The sequence below is a fragment of the Prionailurus bengalensis genome, chromosome B1 (assembly GCF_016509475.1).
Source record: "Prionailurus bengalensis isolate Pbe53 chromosome B1, Fcat_Pben_1.1_paternal_pri, whole genome shotgun sequence".
NCBI lineage: Eukaryota > Metazoa > Chordata > Mammalia > Carnivora > Felidae > Prionailurus > Prionailurus bengalensis.
In genome coordinates this window covers 150,398,932-150,416,483 of record NC_057344.1, presented here as the reverse complement: position 1 = coordinate 150,416,483, position 17,552 = coordinate 150,398,932, and the positions used below count along the sequence as shown (strand labels likewise).

General features: G+C 37.2%; 1 protein-coding gene across 1 annotated transcript; it reads right to left on the bottom strand.

The window, feature by feature from the left end:
• Positions 1–5,207: 5,207 nt before the first annotated feature.
• Positions 5,208–7,232, bottom strand: LOC122478842 (transmembrane protease serine 11B-like protein). The gene is made up of 2 exons (XM_043572566.1): positions 6,827–7,232; positions 5,208–5,715 (listed from the first exon to the last, which is right to left on the bottom strand). The coding sequence occupies exons 1-2, from the start codon at positions 6,979–6,981 to the stop codon at positions 5,235–5,237; spliced, it is 636 nt and encodes a 211-aa protein (XP_043428501.1). The 5' UTR covers positions 6,982–7,232; the 3' UTR covers positions 5,208–5,234.
• Between the last annotated feature and the right edge of the window lie 10,320 nt (positions 7,233–17,552).

Sequence of the window (17,552 nt, the reverse complement as noted above, 5' to 3'; positions counted from 1 at the left end):
TCTAGATGCTGGTTTCATAGAAAAATCAGCTGCATCATCTGCTACCACCATCTGAGGACATTGTCAAAGACCTGATGAATGTATAAGGACAAACAAGGAGTGAGGAACAAATATAAAATGGTTAAGCCAATCACAAAAGAGAAAATCGTCAAGCCAGGGATAATCCCATATCACTCTGCAGGGCATTTCCCAGAACCGAGGGAAACAAAAAAAAAAAAAAAAAAAAAGGAATGTTAAGATTATTGACTGGACATTGAATTGCTAGATTTGACAGACACTGATCTCTTTGAGGTTTGATTTCTTCTGATACAAGTGAATGCATATCTAGAATAACCCTTGCAATTAATCATTGTTTTTCTTTTCCTAATCTTGGGATTTTAAAGTATAGAACTTTAACATTCGTAATGTGTCATCTTCATTGCCATAAACGTTCAACATTTATATTTGAAACATCTGTTTTATTGTGCATTGACTGCATGCATGTTGTTATGCAGATTTAATTACTGTATGTAGAGTATTTAAGGTAAATATGTTTCTGGGGCGCCTGCATGGCCCAGTTAAGCATCTGACTCTTGATCTCAGTCCAGGTCATAATCTCACAGTTTGTGAGTTCAAGCCCCAGAGCCTGCTTGGAATTCTCTCTCCTTCTCTCTGCCCCTCCCCCATTTGTGCATGCACGTGCAAATGCTGTCTGTCTCAAAATAAACTTTTTTAAAAAAGATAAATATGTTTCTAATAAAAATATGTTTCTGTCTGTGCCAAATTTTGCACTATTCTTAACATAATGATAATATCAAGACTATCAGATAACAAATTTAAAATTTTCATATTATGAGTAAAAGAACCAAATTAGTTCTGTATCTAAAATTACCGGTTTACATACTTAAGCAGAGGACAGAGTACACTCTAAGTTCTAACTTTTTTTTATGGTATACTCTATCATTAAAAAAAAAATCCACAAAATTTTCCATCTGTTTTAAATAGCATATGAATGGATCTGATGCTAATTGGCAGTACTTGATTTTTTTTAAGCAATAAAATTTTATATATAAAATAGCTACTTCTGCATTGCTACTTCTCACTGCAAAGTTTGTGATTAACAAACATATTCAATAGAAAAGAGAATAGCATATAAGTAATACTTAAAAGTTGAAACAGTTTACCAACTAAGCTCAATAAAGCTCTTTACATTTTGACTTTAAAAAGGTAGGTGCACATTTATTTGTAATAAATTGATTTTTTTAACAGAATATGAAGTTTACTGCCCCACATTAATAAACTCTGGCTCTCATAGGCAGGTGAGAGCCAAGAAGATTCTAAGCCCAAGAGGAAGTACTGGCAAGAGTTCACATTATGAGTTCAGCTATAATGGAAACTGCATCGGAAGGCTCAAAAACGTATAATTAAAAGACAGACAAAAATCTTAGTGGTCATTAGTATCACTCTTTTCCATTTCTAATCCTACCTCCACTTTGAAAACCAAATCTTTGAATCCATTCTGTACCCTCTGGACAGGTAGTTATCCAATCTCTACTTGAATCCTTATTAATCCTTCTGGACAAAGGGTGGATTTATTGCTTTTGCTATTTTTCCTCTTTCTGGGACAGCTTCCAGGAGCAGTTGTTAGAGACACAGGCACAGCATGTAGGTATGTCTCTTGCTGGAACAGAACTGTTTTTGTCTCCATGCCACTCCAGCCTCAGCCACCCTCAGCTTCCTCCTCAGCCCCCAGCAACAGCTTCTAGAACCATCTTCTTGGCCATTCCATCATCCATTTCTGAGATGCACTAACACCATACTTTGTGTGTGGTTGACTCCTGATCTTGAGGAACCATGAGCCGCCAGATTATCTAGAATTATTCTTCTAAGGTGGGAGCTGCCATCAGCTGCCTGGTCAACCTGCATCTGTGAGCCTCACCCACCTGCCTCTCTCTGGACCTCTATTCTCATGGCCTGTGGCCCCTGGTGACTGTGCCATTTTTTCTAAGAGTTGGCAGAGAAGTTGGAGGGTGCCTAGTATCTCTTAAAGATGCAAAAACAGGGAGGCAACAAAGCTTTCTTCCTGGAGGTCCAGAAGCCATCGAGAGATAAGTGGGGGGTGAGGGGACAGCCTGCAGGCCATGGAACCTGTCTTGGACCTGGAGAAGAGTCTGGCCTAGTCCCCAGTGGATTTGCAAGCCCTGGGCTCTCCTACACATACTCCCAACTCAGTGGCTTCCTAGAGAACCATTTCCTAGGCAGTTAACTGAAGCTCACCCAGAAGATGAGCAACCACCTGACCAAACTTCTCAGGCGGGCAGGCCTCAACCCTCGGTTGGCCGGCCTCATCCACAGGCATGACTGAGAGCTTCTTGCATCTAGTAATGAGGGACCCACCTATTGCATCCCCGCTGGCCTGCCTGAGCCTCTCCCTGTAGCCTGGAGGTAGCTTTTTAACTACTGTATAGCTTTTTCCCAAGCCAAGGACCAAGTGAAAATAATAACAAAGAAAGAAGAAAAGCCACCTACAAAAGACCTTTTTTTTTTTTTTCAATGTTTATTTATTTTTGGGACAGAGAGAGACAGAGCATGAACGGGGGAGGGGCAGAGAGAGAGGGAGACACAGAATCGGAAGCAGGCTCCAGGCTCCGAGCCATCAGCCCAGAGCCTGACGCGGGGCTCGAACTCACGGACCGCGAGATCGTGACCTGGCTGAAGTCGGACGATTAACCGACTGAGCCACCCAGGCGCCCCCAAAAGACCTTTTTAAGAATAAACCCAAACAAGAGGCGTCTGGGTGGCTCAGTCAGTTAAGCATCTGACTTCAGCCCAGGTCATGATCTCACAGTTCGTGAGTTTGAGCCCCACATCAGACTCTGTGCTGACAGCTTGGAGCCTGGATCCTACTTCAGATTCTGTGTCTCCCTCTCTCTCTGCCCCTCCCCAGCTTGTGCTCGCACTCTGTCTCTGTCAACAATAAATAAACTTAAAAAAAAAATTTTTTTTAAGAATAAAACCAAACCAAAGAAAACTACACACACACACAAAAGAAAGAAAGAAAGAAAGAGAGAAAGAAAGAAAGAGACAAAGAAAGAAAGAAAGAAAGAAGGAAAGAGAGAGAGAAAGAAAGAAAGAAAATAAGAAAGAAATTTGTCATTGAGCAAAGATAGTCTGCTTTTAAATTTGTTTTTATTAAAATACATTGTACATTTCATGGTTCATAGCTACTTATTTTTGTATGTGTTGCAAATGAGGAATTTCCACAAAAACCTGTATCAACACTGAAGAATTAGTGTACATGGTCTCTATAGGTCTAAAATGTATTTTGCATAGTTTTACTGACAGTGAAATTATTTCCCAGTGATTTTAAAAGCTGATCAAGACCCCCGTTCAAATGAGAGACTCTAAGTCAGTGCCTAAATTCTGACCTGAGTCAGTTTACAACCATACCCTTTCCTCAAAAGCTATGACATGAAGGCAGATAGAGCATGTTCCAACCCAGCCCTCAGAAAGGGTTGGTTCCACTTTCTCACAGTGCTGCCACTGAGTTGGGAGGATATACATTCATAATTGAAAAAAAGTCTGAATGACTAAAACCAAGAGCTTTATTCTATAGTGAAATAGCCATGATGGGGGTTCATGAAATAGTTAAATAGGAATAGTCCTTTTTTTGATAGGAGCATTTTCTTTGCTTAGGCCTTTCTGGACTAAACATTAGATTTGTTGTTTTGTAAGTTGCTTAAAATTAAAGTTTATAAATACTCCCTCAGGACCACAGTTCTTTCAAAACAGCCACTGTACACACTAATTTAAAATGCATGTTAGCTAAGGTTGGGAGTAACCTTAGGTGAAAATGACTTCAGATAGTTGCTACAAGATGCTTTTCTCTTAGATACCAGTCTTGGAGGCGATCCAGTTGCGGTAGGCAGTCACTCGCATGTAGACACCTGGTTTATTGATTTTACCACATTCTTCTCCCCAGCTCACTATTCCAACAAGGTACCAAATATTTCGAGAATTAGGATGAACTAGTGGTCCTCCAGAATCACCCTAAATAAGACAAATAATATTTATCATTATGAGAATTAACTTCCAGATACTTTACTTACACTAAGTGATAAGCCCAGATAAAGTTTGTGACTCATCCTTCATACAGACCATAGGAAAATGTATGGTGTAAATCCCTGCATCACCCTTAACCTCACTTTTGGCCAGATTATATTCTCTGGGACTCTTTGGTGTTGACCTGAACCTTGCAGGCATGAACTGATAAGTTATCTAGTTCTATGAGAAACTAGTTAGCTAGTTCTAAGAGAAAGCTTTTGGGAAGCAAATATTATAGATGTACTTGGAAAACAGGGCTTTATATCTGAGAAAAGTAGCCAGAACCCTAGCCATGAGGAGGCTAAAAAGGAAAGAGAAATAGGCTGGAAGTAGATTAAAATTTTCTGAGACTGATCTTTTATTGAAATGTGATTAAGATTATGGACTGTGATCCAAGACTACTTTGGTTTATATGCCAGCTCTCCCAGTTACTACCTGTGTGATCTTGTGTCAATCACTTTACCTTCCTCTGCCTCGGTTTTCTCGTCTATAAAATGATAATGATAGTACCCACATCACAATGTTGTATGAGGATTAAATGAATTATTTGTAAAAAACTGCAATCAGTGCTGGGCTCAGAGTAAGTCCAACTTAAGTGTTTGTTAAACACTTATAAACATATATTGCATGTAGTGGAGAATTACTTTAGCTGGAAGAGTTTAACAGGATTGTCAAAATGCAAATTAACTGAAGCATAGAAATTGTCTTTGTATTGATGACTTTCATAAAATAATAGCAGTTATTTGTAACTGATGGTCAATGTGACTAGTGTCCAGACTTACCTGGCAGGCATCGATATTTCCTTCCAAGTACCCAGCGCATAGCATTGTGTCCAATACCATACCATAATATCCTTCCTGAGCATTACAGGTATTTGTGTCAATAATCTTCACAGATGCTTTCTGAAGTACCTCTGGGTATTTACCTAAAGGAAGTATACAAATTAGTAAAAGAGCTGTTCTAAAACAGAGCAGGATGGAAAACTTGCTTTGTCCTCTGTGCATAAAACCTGTATTTGACTCTTGCCTACTCATTTCCCTCACCTGAACCAATGAAAAGGACATCTTCAAAGAATCATTTGAAATCTTTTAAATACTGCCTTTCTATGTCCTTATCTCTCTTCTTATATCTTTGAACCAGAACTTTCTCAGTTAGTTTCTCCAGGTTAGGGTATTTCTACAATCAATTGGTCTCCACAGAACATTCCACACCAAGGCAATTTGCAAAGCCATAAGTCCATACGCATCATTTCCTGAGATATTGCCTCGGAGAAGTAGGCATCCTGAAGTAAATGATGCCTTTGACTCTGTGCCTAGCCCACCATTTTTTGTGCTTTTGTACTGACACACTGTTAAATTTTCACTGGACTTACCATTATATGAAAGTGCTCCCCATCCTGTAACAACAACTCCTTCACCTGGTGGAAAAACCTGTGTGGCTTCAGGAAGACAAACTCGATGTACATCATTCTTGAATAAGACTTTTTCGGTGAGCTGTATAATTGCAATATCATCATGATGTTCACCCGGGATGTAGTCTTCATGAACTATAATTTGTTGAATATGATGTTGCATATAGGGGGGATTTACTCTGGTGCCAAAGCTGACAGTATAGTTTTTTGGATTATTTGTCCTGAAAGAGCAAAAATTATATATTTTGTATTTATTTCAAAATAGTAGAAACATGGCCTTCATCTACTGTACTTTTTAATGACATTAATATTCCCTTGTGCCATAGCTCATTAGCAGTGATACAATCTGATTTTCTTCATAAATTAAAAAACTGTTTGAGTCCCTCCCTATACCATATACTGTGTAAAGCAGTGGGGATATAGAAATAAAAATTAATAGCCATACCTTCCAGAAACTTAAATATAATGAAGGATGGGCATAAACACAGAGAGTTCTAATTGCTTAAGTGATTTGTGTATAATTAGTGGGACAAGAAAACAGGTGGACTTAAATCTGCATGCTCTAGGGAACAGATATTTCTTTTTTTTATATGAAAATTATTGTCAAATTGGTTTCCATACAACACCCAGTGCTCATCCCAACAGGTGCCCTCCTCAATGCCCATCACCCATTTTCCCCTCCCTCCCACCCCCCATCAACCCTTGTTTATTCTCAGTTTTTAAGAGTCTCTTACGGTTTGGCTCCCTCCCTATCTTTTTTTCCCCTTCCCCTCCCCCATGGTCTACTGTTAAGTTTCTCAGGATCCACATAAGAGTGAAAACATATGGTATCTCTCTTTCTCTGTATGACTTATTTCACTTAGCATAACACTCTCCAGTTCCATCCGTGTGGCCACAAAAGGCCATATATCATTCTTTCTCATTGCCAAGTAGTATTCAGAAATTTCTTAAGGAAAGTAGCATTTTGGGTGAGACCATAGAGCTGGGTCAGAGTTGCCTAAAAAATGAGAAGGGGATGGTATGTGCAGAAGGTGAGGAAGCTATGAAACAGGATGATGTGTTTTAGCAACTACGAGTAGTTAAGGATGTCTGCAGTATAAAGTGATGAGAGATAAGAATCATGTGAGAAAAAAATGCCGTATCAAGAATGAATGACTCTTCCCATTCTTACAGGTAACGCAGGAAAATCTTAGATTGGCTTCGCATATAATTTGTTTTCCAAACCAGGACACTTGAGAAGAGAGCTATTGATAATTAACTGAGATAACAAGTGTGAACTGGCCCAGTTCCAGTCTTTGGTCTCCCTATCCTTGAGCAACATGATGAACTTACTTTTGAAAGCAGTGAGCTGCAGTCACCAGGTGTCTTTCACTGATCAAAGATGCCCCGCAGTAGTGTCGGCCATTCTTTTTGAGAGTTGCTTGCCAAGGCCATTCTCCCTTCTGAGCATTGGAACCTCCTTTGATTCTATCATACGTAGCTGACATCCTTGCTCGTGTCCCACAGCCTGTCAGAGTCAGTTTTGTTCCATTGAGAGTAGGAAGACACTTGTTTGATTATAAAGCAGAAACTGAGCTGAGTTATTCTTGTATGGTTCTATCTGACAATATCTTGCACTGAAGAGAACAGGATGTAATCTGCAAAGGAATCACTAGCAACCCCTAGATCACCTCCATACCCAGCACAGTATCTCCAAGATACCTCAGCACCTGGAGAATATGAGAGCTCTTGGAGGCAGATAAACTCACAGTTAAGTCCATGGGCTCTGCAACCAGACTCCCTGGTTTGAATTCTGACCACACCATTCACAAGCTGGTTGAATTTAGGCAAATTATTTCACTTCTTTGTGCTTCAGTTTCCCCAACTCTAACACGGAATGATAATAAATAATATCTATCTTTAGGATTATTGTGAGGATTAAATGAGTTGTATGTAAGGTACCTAGTTAGAATTGTAACTAGCCAACAGTAACAAATCTTGACTGTTATGTCTTAGATCATCTCACACATTTAATTAAGAAGTATCTGAACTTACGGTTGTTGATAATCTTTTCAGCATCAACCTTACTGATTTCTGAAATAGAACAAAAAACTCATGGTAAATATAATACCTAGCATAAGCCATTGACCTTGGAGCCAATGGAGTAAGATGCTAGCTAGGTTCAGCAGAGAGGAGGTCAGAAATAATTTTGAATCTCAGGAGAAAATGTTAGCAGAAAGGAGAGAATATTGGTTTATTTGAATTGTTCTTTTACTATATGCAAATGTATGATATGGAAATACCACCTCCATAGCTCCAAATGAGAGACTTCATTTTTATTTAATTGGAATATAATCTTTATCACCTAAGGTGGAAAACAGTCAGTATCTTTTCTTAGAAGATCAAAAAGACCCACAAGTGAAACTGATTCCTGTCAGTAGACAAAAATAACTTAAAAACTGACCTGTCTTATAATGGCAGATTGTTTGATATTTTTGAAGTTTATAGGAGATCATGAAAAATATATACAAGACACACTGTTACTTATAAGGACTGTTCAAAGTCTTACTATTTGCTTTATAATCAGAAGCAGCTTTTCTCCCAGAAGTGCTTTAAAGTGTGATATTATTATGATTTGATTATAATGTTTTTAGTAACGAAGAATACAAATTATTGCTCTGAAATAAAATAATGGCCTATTCATTTAAAAAATTCAGGATCAGCTTTGTTCCTGGTACTTGTGATATATGTTAGAAATAAAAAGATGAAATAACACTGCTCCTATTTAATTCATAAGCTTACCCTTGAGCCTAAGAGAATTAGGATCTGTAGTCAGAGAGCCTGCATGGTTTCTCAGCATCTGATGTAAGACACTTTCAATTCTTCTTCTGGTGTTTTCCTTCATTGATCTGGGAGCCTTGAATATCAGCCATATATGTGCAGTTAGACTGTTGTTATGAGGACTGGAAGCAAGATAAGTATGTTTCAACAAGATAAGCATATTTCTTATGTTGCTAAGAAAATAGCATTTCCTTCCTCATTCCCTGATCTTTCATATTTTTATATCTTCTGTCTTTTTATGGGTTTGTGCAGTACCTTCACTTTTGGTTAATCACAGGATCATCCATCTGCCTACATTTACCTGGTGACAGTATGCAAGCAGCTACAGCATTCATCTTAGAGGACAAGTAGTTCTACAAATCTGAAAAGTAGGAAAGGCCTGCGGCACAGGGTGGAAATATCATGTGAGAACTGGGCTCGCTTATTCATGTATTCATCAATCATTTATTGGGCAACTGCTATAGACAAGTGACTGGAATGGGTGCTAGTCAGTGATGCAAGCGTGACTAAGACATGGCTCCTACCCTCCAAGAATTTCCAGATTTCTAGGAAATTAGACATGTATACAAATGACTACAATAAACGAGGCAGAAGGGATAATATTTATTTTGTCTTATCTGCCAATAGAGGAAGGATAAGTTATTTTTTATTTAAAGAATTAGAGAAATTTTCATGAAAGAGGTGGCATACACACTGGGCTTTAAAGTGTTTTTATCACTACTTCAACATCAAGCAGACAATTTCATCAGGTAGAGAAGAAGAGTAACACTCCAGAATAACTGGATAGCTATCATTAATTTGCATTTACTGGGGATCTGCTGTGTTCTAGGTACTTATTTTCACATTTATTGTCACACTTAGACTTCACAACAAGCCTGCAGCATGGGTATCATTGTCTTCATTTTGTAGACAAGGAAAAACGGAGGCTCTGACAGGTTACCTAGTAGGCTCAAGATTATACAGCTACTAAACTCAAATCAGATTCAGTACAACTGACTCTATAACCCAGAGTCTTTACACTGTTTTGTCTCCCTGTGCCAAGTCACAGAGACAGCAGTGTCTAAGATTGGGATCAGATGGAGGAGGACTTTTAATGTGAGCCAAGAGATAGAAGTAAAGAGAAGTTGTTGAATAAAACTGTGCTTGAGGAAGATGAACCTGACCATGGCATTCAGGGAAGATTTGTTTGGAATTCAGATAGGGGTAAGCAACCCAAGAAGGTGACGGGTGGACATGTAGGAATTGTCAAACAGCTTTGAGGATAGTGTCCAAAGTGGCATTTTTATGCTTTGGCTCTCCCTGACAGATGATTAACCTTTTGGAATGTAAATCAATAATCAGTGCTAGGAAGTACTCAGCTCATGCAGGTTTGATTATCATAGAAAGGGGTGTCAAAATGAAAACATCTGTCCTGTAGCCTCTCCATCGCTTCCTTTGGAAATGATTGCAGTGGTTGCAGACTTCTCTGAAAGATACCTGGGCCCTTCAATTTTAGCTCCCATCTCTTTCCAATACTAAAATCATCTCTCAGGGTTAATTGTAGTGGAGATCTTGATGTGTTCTGCAATTCCAGGAGTCCCATGAATTCCAGGAGCAGGCATAGCTGGTGACACTGATGAAGGTAAAAGCAGTAATTGCCTTCACTGGAAATGTGTTTATTTACATATCTTTCCATACGTATTACCTTCTTTGACCCTAAGTGCATTTACATGAGAGAGGCAGCGAAGGTGCTATGACAGTATTTCACAGAGAGGTAAATAGAGTCAAAGTGATTTAATGACTCTGGGATTACTAAGTGGTAAAGACTGGGATCAAGTTGCCTAACTTCTGTTCTAGGCCTCCCTCTGCTATTCCGTGCTACTCTAAACCCACATACGATAGCTATTTTACTTCTTGTTACGGTGACTACAAGGACTTCCTTGACATCAAAGCCTGATGTAGATATGCTCTTTTCTACCCTGTAAGAACTCTAGGGTAGTTCCACAAGGTGTCTGGCTGATTTGCAAGTAGAAGAACATGAGTCATTAAAAAGATTTACATAAGACCAAAAAAGGAAAAAGAAAGACATGAGAAAACAGGGTCTGTATTTACACAACTACTAAATAAAAATTTTAGACTGTCAAAGATTGGTCTAAGGGATCACCTACTATTTGCTAGACATAAAAACTTAAGAAGCTTGAGTGATGAGGCAACTATAATTTAACGCATTATATGAATAACACATTCTCAATAGATCTAGTGGATAAAACTAGATAGCCCCATCTTTGCTTTGGTTTTATATTCAACAATTAGTCTGGCATTTAACTTATGATAATACTGTATTAGTAACTTATTGGCTAATGACTGTGACATTTCACAGAGGTGCTTGAAATATGTATGTATGAATGAGTTGATCTCTTTTCTAACTGCTATTATTAGTTACTTACACCAGTGTGATGACTTGAGAATTGATATATTGTCTGTAAATGCTAGAACTTTGAAATGCATCAACCATCTGTTAAAGAGAACAGAATCAAACGTCATATTCCAATAATATATTTATATTTCAGAGAACTAACAATGAAATAAATATAGGAAAATACCAGTTTACCTTAGTCTCAAGAATTTTGCTAAGATAGTTATTTTCTGGTGATGTCTCTCTTTGATAATTTCTGTTGTATGGGATATCCAGCACGTCAAAGCTACCTTGATAATAGTAAGTCGTGTTTTCTGTGAGATAAAAACATCATCCAAGAATTATTTAGGTGAAATGGATTTCAAATGCAGATACAGATTACATAGTAATATCAACTAGTAAATATTGTGCTCATATTAGACATTGATAAAGCCTGTGAATCTTTCTGGCACAGCCGGTTAGATATCCTGGGCATTGTGAAAAGTGTTTACGGGACCAATAATGCAGCATATATAGATATAGACAAAAGTCAGCAAAAAGAGTAATATCTTGATTGAGACAGATAGAACTATATACTGTAAGTGAGATTTCTGTCATATAATTATTAAACTATGAGTAAAAATAGTTACCATTTATTAAGTATGTACCATGAGAAGATACTTTATAAAAGAACATATGAAGTATATCCCTTTTTTTTCTGGAAAAATGTGGTGTTGAGATATTCAGTAACTTAACTAATATATGGATACTAAAAGCCAAGAATCAACAAAAATTCGATTTGAGTACAAAGACTACACCTAATCCATTTTATTTCCTTCTTAAATTCTCATAGATACTAAGATACCTATTAGAGGTAAGACATGTGATATATCTTACCTCTAATATGTGATAGATACTAAGCACTTAGAAATATTCTAGATGCTACATAACAACACCTAGCATATAGTAAGCACTGAATAAATATTAATACTATTGTGCAATATGATCATTGCTTTTGAAGACTATGTGATGGAAGTGACAGGTTCAATATGGTTGAAATCATTACACAAGGTACTAATAAGGATATAATTAAAAACATTAATCATCTAATTGCAGGTTCTATACAAATGCAGAGAAGGAAAGCACCATAATTAAAATGAAATATGACTTTCTATTATAAGTGGTGAAAATATTTTACAGTGAGAAGTGTGATAAAAAAAGAAGCCAGAAACATCTAAACAAAATGCTGGAATGGGTTGTTTATGAATAATAATTTGTGAACCAACATTGTTAATTATCGTTAGTTTGTCTGGGGATCATGGATCTTTTACTATAGAGACTGAACTTTGCAATGGTAGCTTATTAGATTTTAACATAAGTAGTAAAACATAGATCTTTAAACTATTAAACTTTCTTTTTTTATAATTCAGTGTTCACAGTGTATCTTTCAGTTCTTTATTTAGATTCCTAAATATTTCTACCTACTATGATAATTAGGCTGCCATGGATATTCCTCAGTGTAGACTAATAAATTGACAAGATAACAAACTTTTTATTACAACTGCATGGAGCACTTTTCCAAGAGCCAGTGGATAAACTAAACATTTAATGTCTAAGACATTAAGACTAAGAAACCACACCCTAAAACAAGGAATTGAGTATTAATTTAATTCCACACAGCATTCAGCCACAGAGATGGCTCACTATGCTGAGGTCACTGTGAAATCAGTCACTGAGATCTGTTGGTACCTGGTAAAATGAAAACAACCCTTGGGGATGAGATATCCATAAGGCACATCTGCACCTTATGATTAATATTCCCATTTCTATAAGTGGTTCAAATGCCAATATGAATTGAGATGGATAAGGGACAGAAAGGAATTGTTTTATGACTTTTTCATGACTTGATTACTTAGAACTTATTTCTATAAATAAAACTTACAACTTACATGTAACACACACATACAAACACACACACATTTTTGGTTTTGGTTTTGTGCAGTGTTCTGAAGTGCGATAATATTTTAAGCATAAATTATGAGAACACTTCTATTTAAATCTGACAGAGTTAAGGCATTTCTTTTATGTTCTCCTTCCTCTAACTTATAAAAACACCCAAAGACAAGGGTAAAGTGCTCATTTCCAAGGAAACAAAAGAAAGACACAACTCCAGGCTAAAAACTATGAAGCAAATATTCCCCCAAATGTGAAATATAAACTAGGCTGAAAAATGATACATATCAGAGATACATCTCCTCACAAGCTGAGTTCATTGAGTATTTTTTTAAATTCTCAATGACTCTATTATTAGTATAATGAGACTTCAGGGCCTGGAAAAAAGACAAGGAATATTTCCAAAGGTCCTATTTTGACCCTGCAGAATGACAGCAGTGAAAATAAATGTGAATCCATACTAATGTGCCATTTTTATTATATGTGCTCTAATCTCCCGGTTAAGGCAACCTTCTGGAGGTGAGTTGGGTTGAACAAAGGAGAGACGTCAGGATCACTATATTATAGTTCAGAGAATCTGTATATTAAGGAGATTTCCTCAAGGCTACCCCAGCTTCTTGTGTTAAAAACTGAAGACAAGTGTTCCATGGAGTTAAAATAACAGACTGCATAAGAGAATGTTTGAGATGATGAATCAAAATATAAGCTGCAAACTCCCTATGTCCCACCCCTAGAATCACTTCCCATAGTATTCTTTAGAAAACATCTAATAATTATGATTGCAAATGAAATATTATAAAGGTTGAGAATATAAAAAGAATAATATTGCTAACAAACTACTGGGAAGTTGGGAGAAAAATGAGCAGTGTAAGCATATGCTGATTTTCTTGTCTTTCTTTTCTTAGTATTTTAATTATAAGGTAACACATATTTTTTTTATATATAACTCTTTTTTATTTTTTTATTTTTTTTTATTTTTTTTATTTTTTTTATGAAATTTATTGACAAATTGGTTTCCATACAACACCCAGTGCTCATCCCAAAAGGTGCCCTCCTCAATACCCATCACCCACCCTCTCCTCCCTCCCACCCCCCATCAACCCTCAGTTTGTTCTCAGGTAACACATATTAATACCAACTTGGTAGATTACTTTTTCTGCCTATCAACTGTCTATCTGTGTATTCATGTCTCTGTATCATATATATTCTTTTACTTGTGTATATACAAAAGATGTCTGCAATAGGGAGCTTGGCAAATGCTTCTTTCTGGGATCTTGGGTCACTGATGGCCATTTTAAAGGAAGATAGAGGGGTGCCTGTGTGGCTCAGTTGGTTAAGTGTCTGACTCTTGAATTTGGCTCGGTCATGATCTCATGGCTTGTGAGATAGAGCCCCGCTTGGGGCTCTGTGCTGACAGCACAGAGCCTGCTTGGGATTCTGTCTTTCCCTCTCTCTCTCTCCTCTTCCCCTGCTTATGCTCTCTCTCTCAAAATAAATAAAATAAACTTTTAAAAAATAAAGGAAGACAGATAATTTATTATTTGCAATTATCTCTTTGTCTTTGGTAGAAATGGAAATAAAGTTTACAACAAACTGAAATAAATAAAAATGTGTTCTTTACCAACCTACTGCCAGAAAATGAACCAGGAGACCAATGGTTATTCCCAGGATTGCCAACACTCCGAACACAATCAGTGCAATCATCCATAGTGGCAAAGATGGACGGGAAGCTGTGACTGGTCTGCAAGTAAAGGATATGAATATAAAAAGGTATATCAAAAAAAAAAGTCACAGACACTCCAAATCTTTACTCTTGCTCACCCTTATTAGCTCAATTTAGGCATAGGGGTAGCAAAAGATATATGAAGAAAGGACAGGAAAGGGAAGGTAAGGAAAGGGAAGGGAAAAAGTAAGAAAGAAAAAGAAAGAAAGAAAGAAAGAAAGAAAGAAAGAAAGAAAGAAAGAGAAAGAAAGAAAGAAAGAGAAGAGAAAGAAAGAAAGAAAGAAAGAAAGAAAGAAAGAAAGAAAGAAAAAGAAAAACGAGGAAGGGGAGGAAGAGAAAGAAGGAAAGAAATTTACAATTAAACCTCTTTGGATCTGTGCTATGAAATTATTTTTCAGGAATACGATAATGTCAAGTTATCTATACTTAGCATCTAGTTGTCTCCCATGACCAATGGGGTAGTGACAGAGTTGGTATCAACTAGTGAAGACCTTGCCAGGTTGGGGAGGAAGAAGAGAGGAAAATAGAAATGTCTTATAAGTTCTTTATGCCAAAGCTTATCATAATTTTTGAATTATGATCACAATTCTATTTTATTATGTCCTTGTTATATCCAGAGAACACATGCAAATATGAAGTGCTATATTGGGTGAGAGCAGTGTCCATCTTTCTTGCTAGCTTACTAGCCAGGAATTCAATTTTCTTGCTGCAAACTGTCATGGATTGACCAAAGATAAAGCTGGACAGTATAATGTCTAATTTTAAATGTCAATTTTAGCTAGGCTATGGTGCCAGATTGTTTGGTCAAACATGAGTCTACATGTTGCCATGAAAGTATCCTGTGGCTGTAATAAACATTTCTAATCAGTTGACTGTAAGGAGATTACCCTCTGCAAGTGGGTGGGCCTCATTCAATCAGGTGAAGGCCATAAGAGCTAAAACTGAGATTTTCATCAGAAGAAAAAAACAGTCTGCCTTGGAAGTATGACATAGAAACCCTGCCTGAGTTTCCAGCCTTGCTAACTTTACAACTGTGTGAAGCTACCTTAGATACATAGATATATCTTATGTTTATGTATCTATATATTTGTATAGATCTATTATCTATCATCTATTGATAGAGAAAAGGAGAGAAAGAGACAGAGGAGGAGGAGGAAATAGAAACAGAGATAGCCTCTTGTTTCTGTTTCTCTGGAAAATCCTGATAAGGAGGCAACAACAAGGACTTTGTTGCCACACAAAGGTTTTGAGATTTTGTCTTAAATATTGGGGCTCCTCCAAGTATGGTTGGAGGATGGCCTTTATCAAAATCACCTGAGAGTGGTTGTTACATATGCAGATTATGGTATCCTACCCCAGATCTAATTAACTCAAATTCCCAAAAGAGTCTGAGAATCTTCAGTTTAACACTGTTAGTGATACAGATTCTTACTAAACTGTATGCTATCTTCATGGCAAAACTGGAAAACTTTAATATAGCTGGACATATTGTTAGAGTTTTCGGATTAGAAGCAGCACTGGAGAGGAGTATGTATGATGTATTAGGTCTCAGATAAAAATAAATTGGGTTGATACTTCCAGGAGAACAAGTTTGTTGTTGTTGTTGTTGTTGTTTTAAATACATCCTCTACGGAGTTTTCTCCACTCTCTTTAAAAATGACTTCATACTTCTCCTTTTTACCTCAAACCTCCAGCACCATTTGCCCCATTCTCAAGCTTAGCTGGTAACCTTACTTCCTAGTCCACTAAGAAAATGAAAAGCATCAGAAGAGAATATTTACAACTCCATCATCACATTTGTGAACTTCTCTTCATCTGTACCCCACATCCTTCTTTTTCCTCGTGTTTCCACATATAATTTGTGCCCTGACTTAAGACAAGCCCTCCACCATCTCATCTCATTCCCAACCTGTTTCTAATCTATGTTTCAGCCATTTCAAACTACTCAGAGTTCCACAGACAACCAGACTCTTCCACACCTCCATGGCCTTGCACGCTCTGGTCCTTCTGCCTAAAATGTCTGCCCCAAGCCTACCCAGTGAGCCCCCACTCAAACTTTATCCTCAACTCTGTCATCTCCTCTTTCTTGAGGCCTTCCATGGCTCACCCTAATATGGATCTACACTGAGAGTATTTTTTATTTTTACATGGCAGTCTTTTCACCTCTGGTCGAGGTCTTGTTATCATCTGGCCCATGTCATTATTTGTTATTCATGATGTTATTGTTTTATACCCAGGCCATATTGTGGTGTCTAGCACATTATTGATAATATTTGTTGAAATAGTATATAAATGAAGCCAAGGGATATCAAGGACAATGAGACTCTGAAGGATAAATAGATCAGAGGGTTACAAATTATGGAAGGCTTTCAGTGCTAATCAGAAGAGATTTTGATTTTATCTGGTGGAAATGACTAACATGAGGACATGCAGTGCTTAGGAAGATGAATCTTCAGTCTGGATAACTGTAGTTTAAAGGAGGGAGAAAAATGAAAGGGGAGGACCAATGAGCAAAGAGGCTAATATAATCAATGGGAATGGAATGATAGCATTCTGGATTGTATTAGTAAGAAAAGAAACAAAGTGATGAATTTGAGAACATTTACAGTAGAATCTTTGTCAGAATTTGGTAATTAGTTAGCTATGTTTGTAAAGAATAAGTAAAAGAGAGTCAGATGAAGCCTAAGAGATATGTATCTGGAATTTAAGAGACATTTAAATTTCTAGTACACAAATGGAGATGTCACACCGGTAGTTAACTGAGGAACCATAGTTGGGGTTAATTTAGGATTCATCTGAAAACAGGGAACAAACAAAGCTGTGAAACTGAATTAGTAAATTAAAGTGCTTGTTATATAAAACATAGTACAGAATCGACACTTCTCTTTCCAAGGCAAACATTTGTTTCCATTCTGACTACAACTAATTTATCTCCATGTTTTGTGGCTTTCCTTAATTTCACAGCCTCATTGTTTGAAATCACTCGAAAGACTTTAAATTGTCAGCATATGTTTCTTAACTGTCCAATTCAAAATCTTGTCCACCTTTCAGAGATGGGTAAGTACTTACCTCATCTCCTAGGCATTTGGCTCCACCAAGACTACTTTGCTCACTGCTTGATTCTCTAATCTTTGCTCCACACCCTTTCCTTACTTTTCTGTCTCCCATAAAGTCTCACGAATTACTTT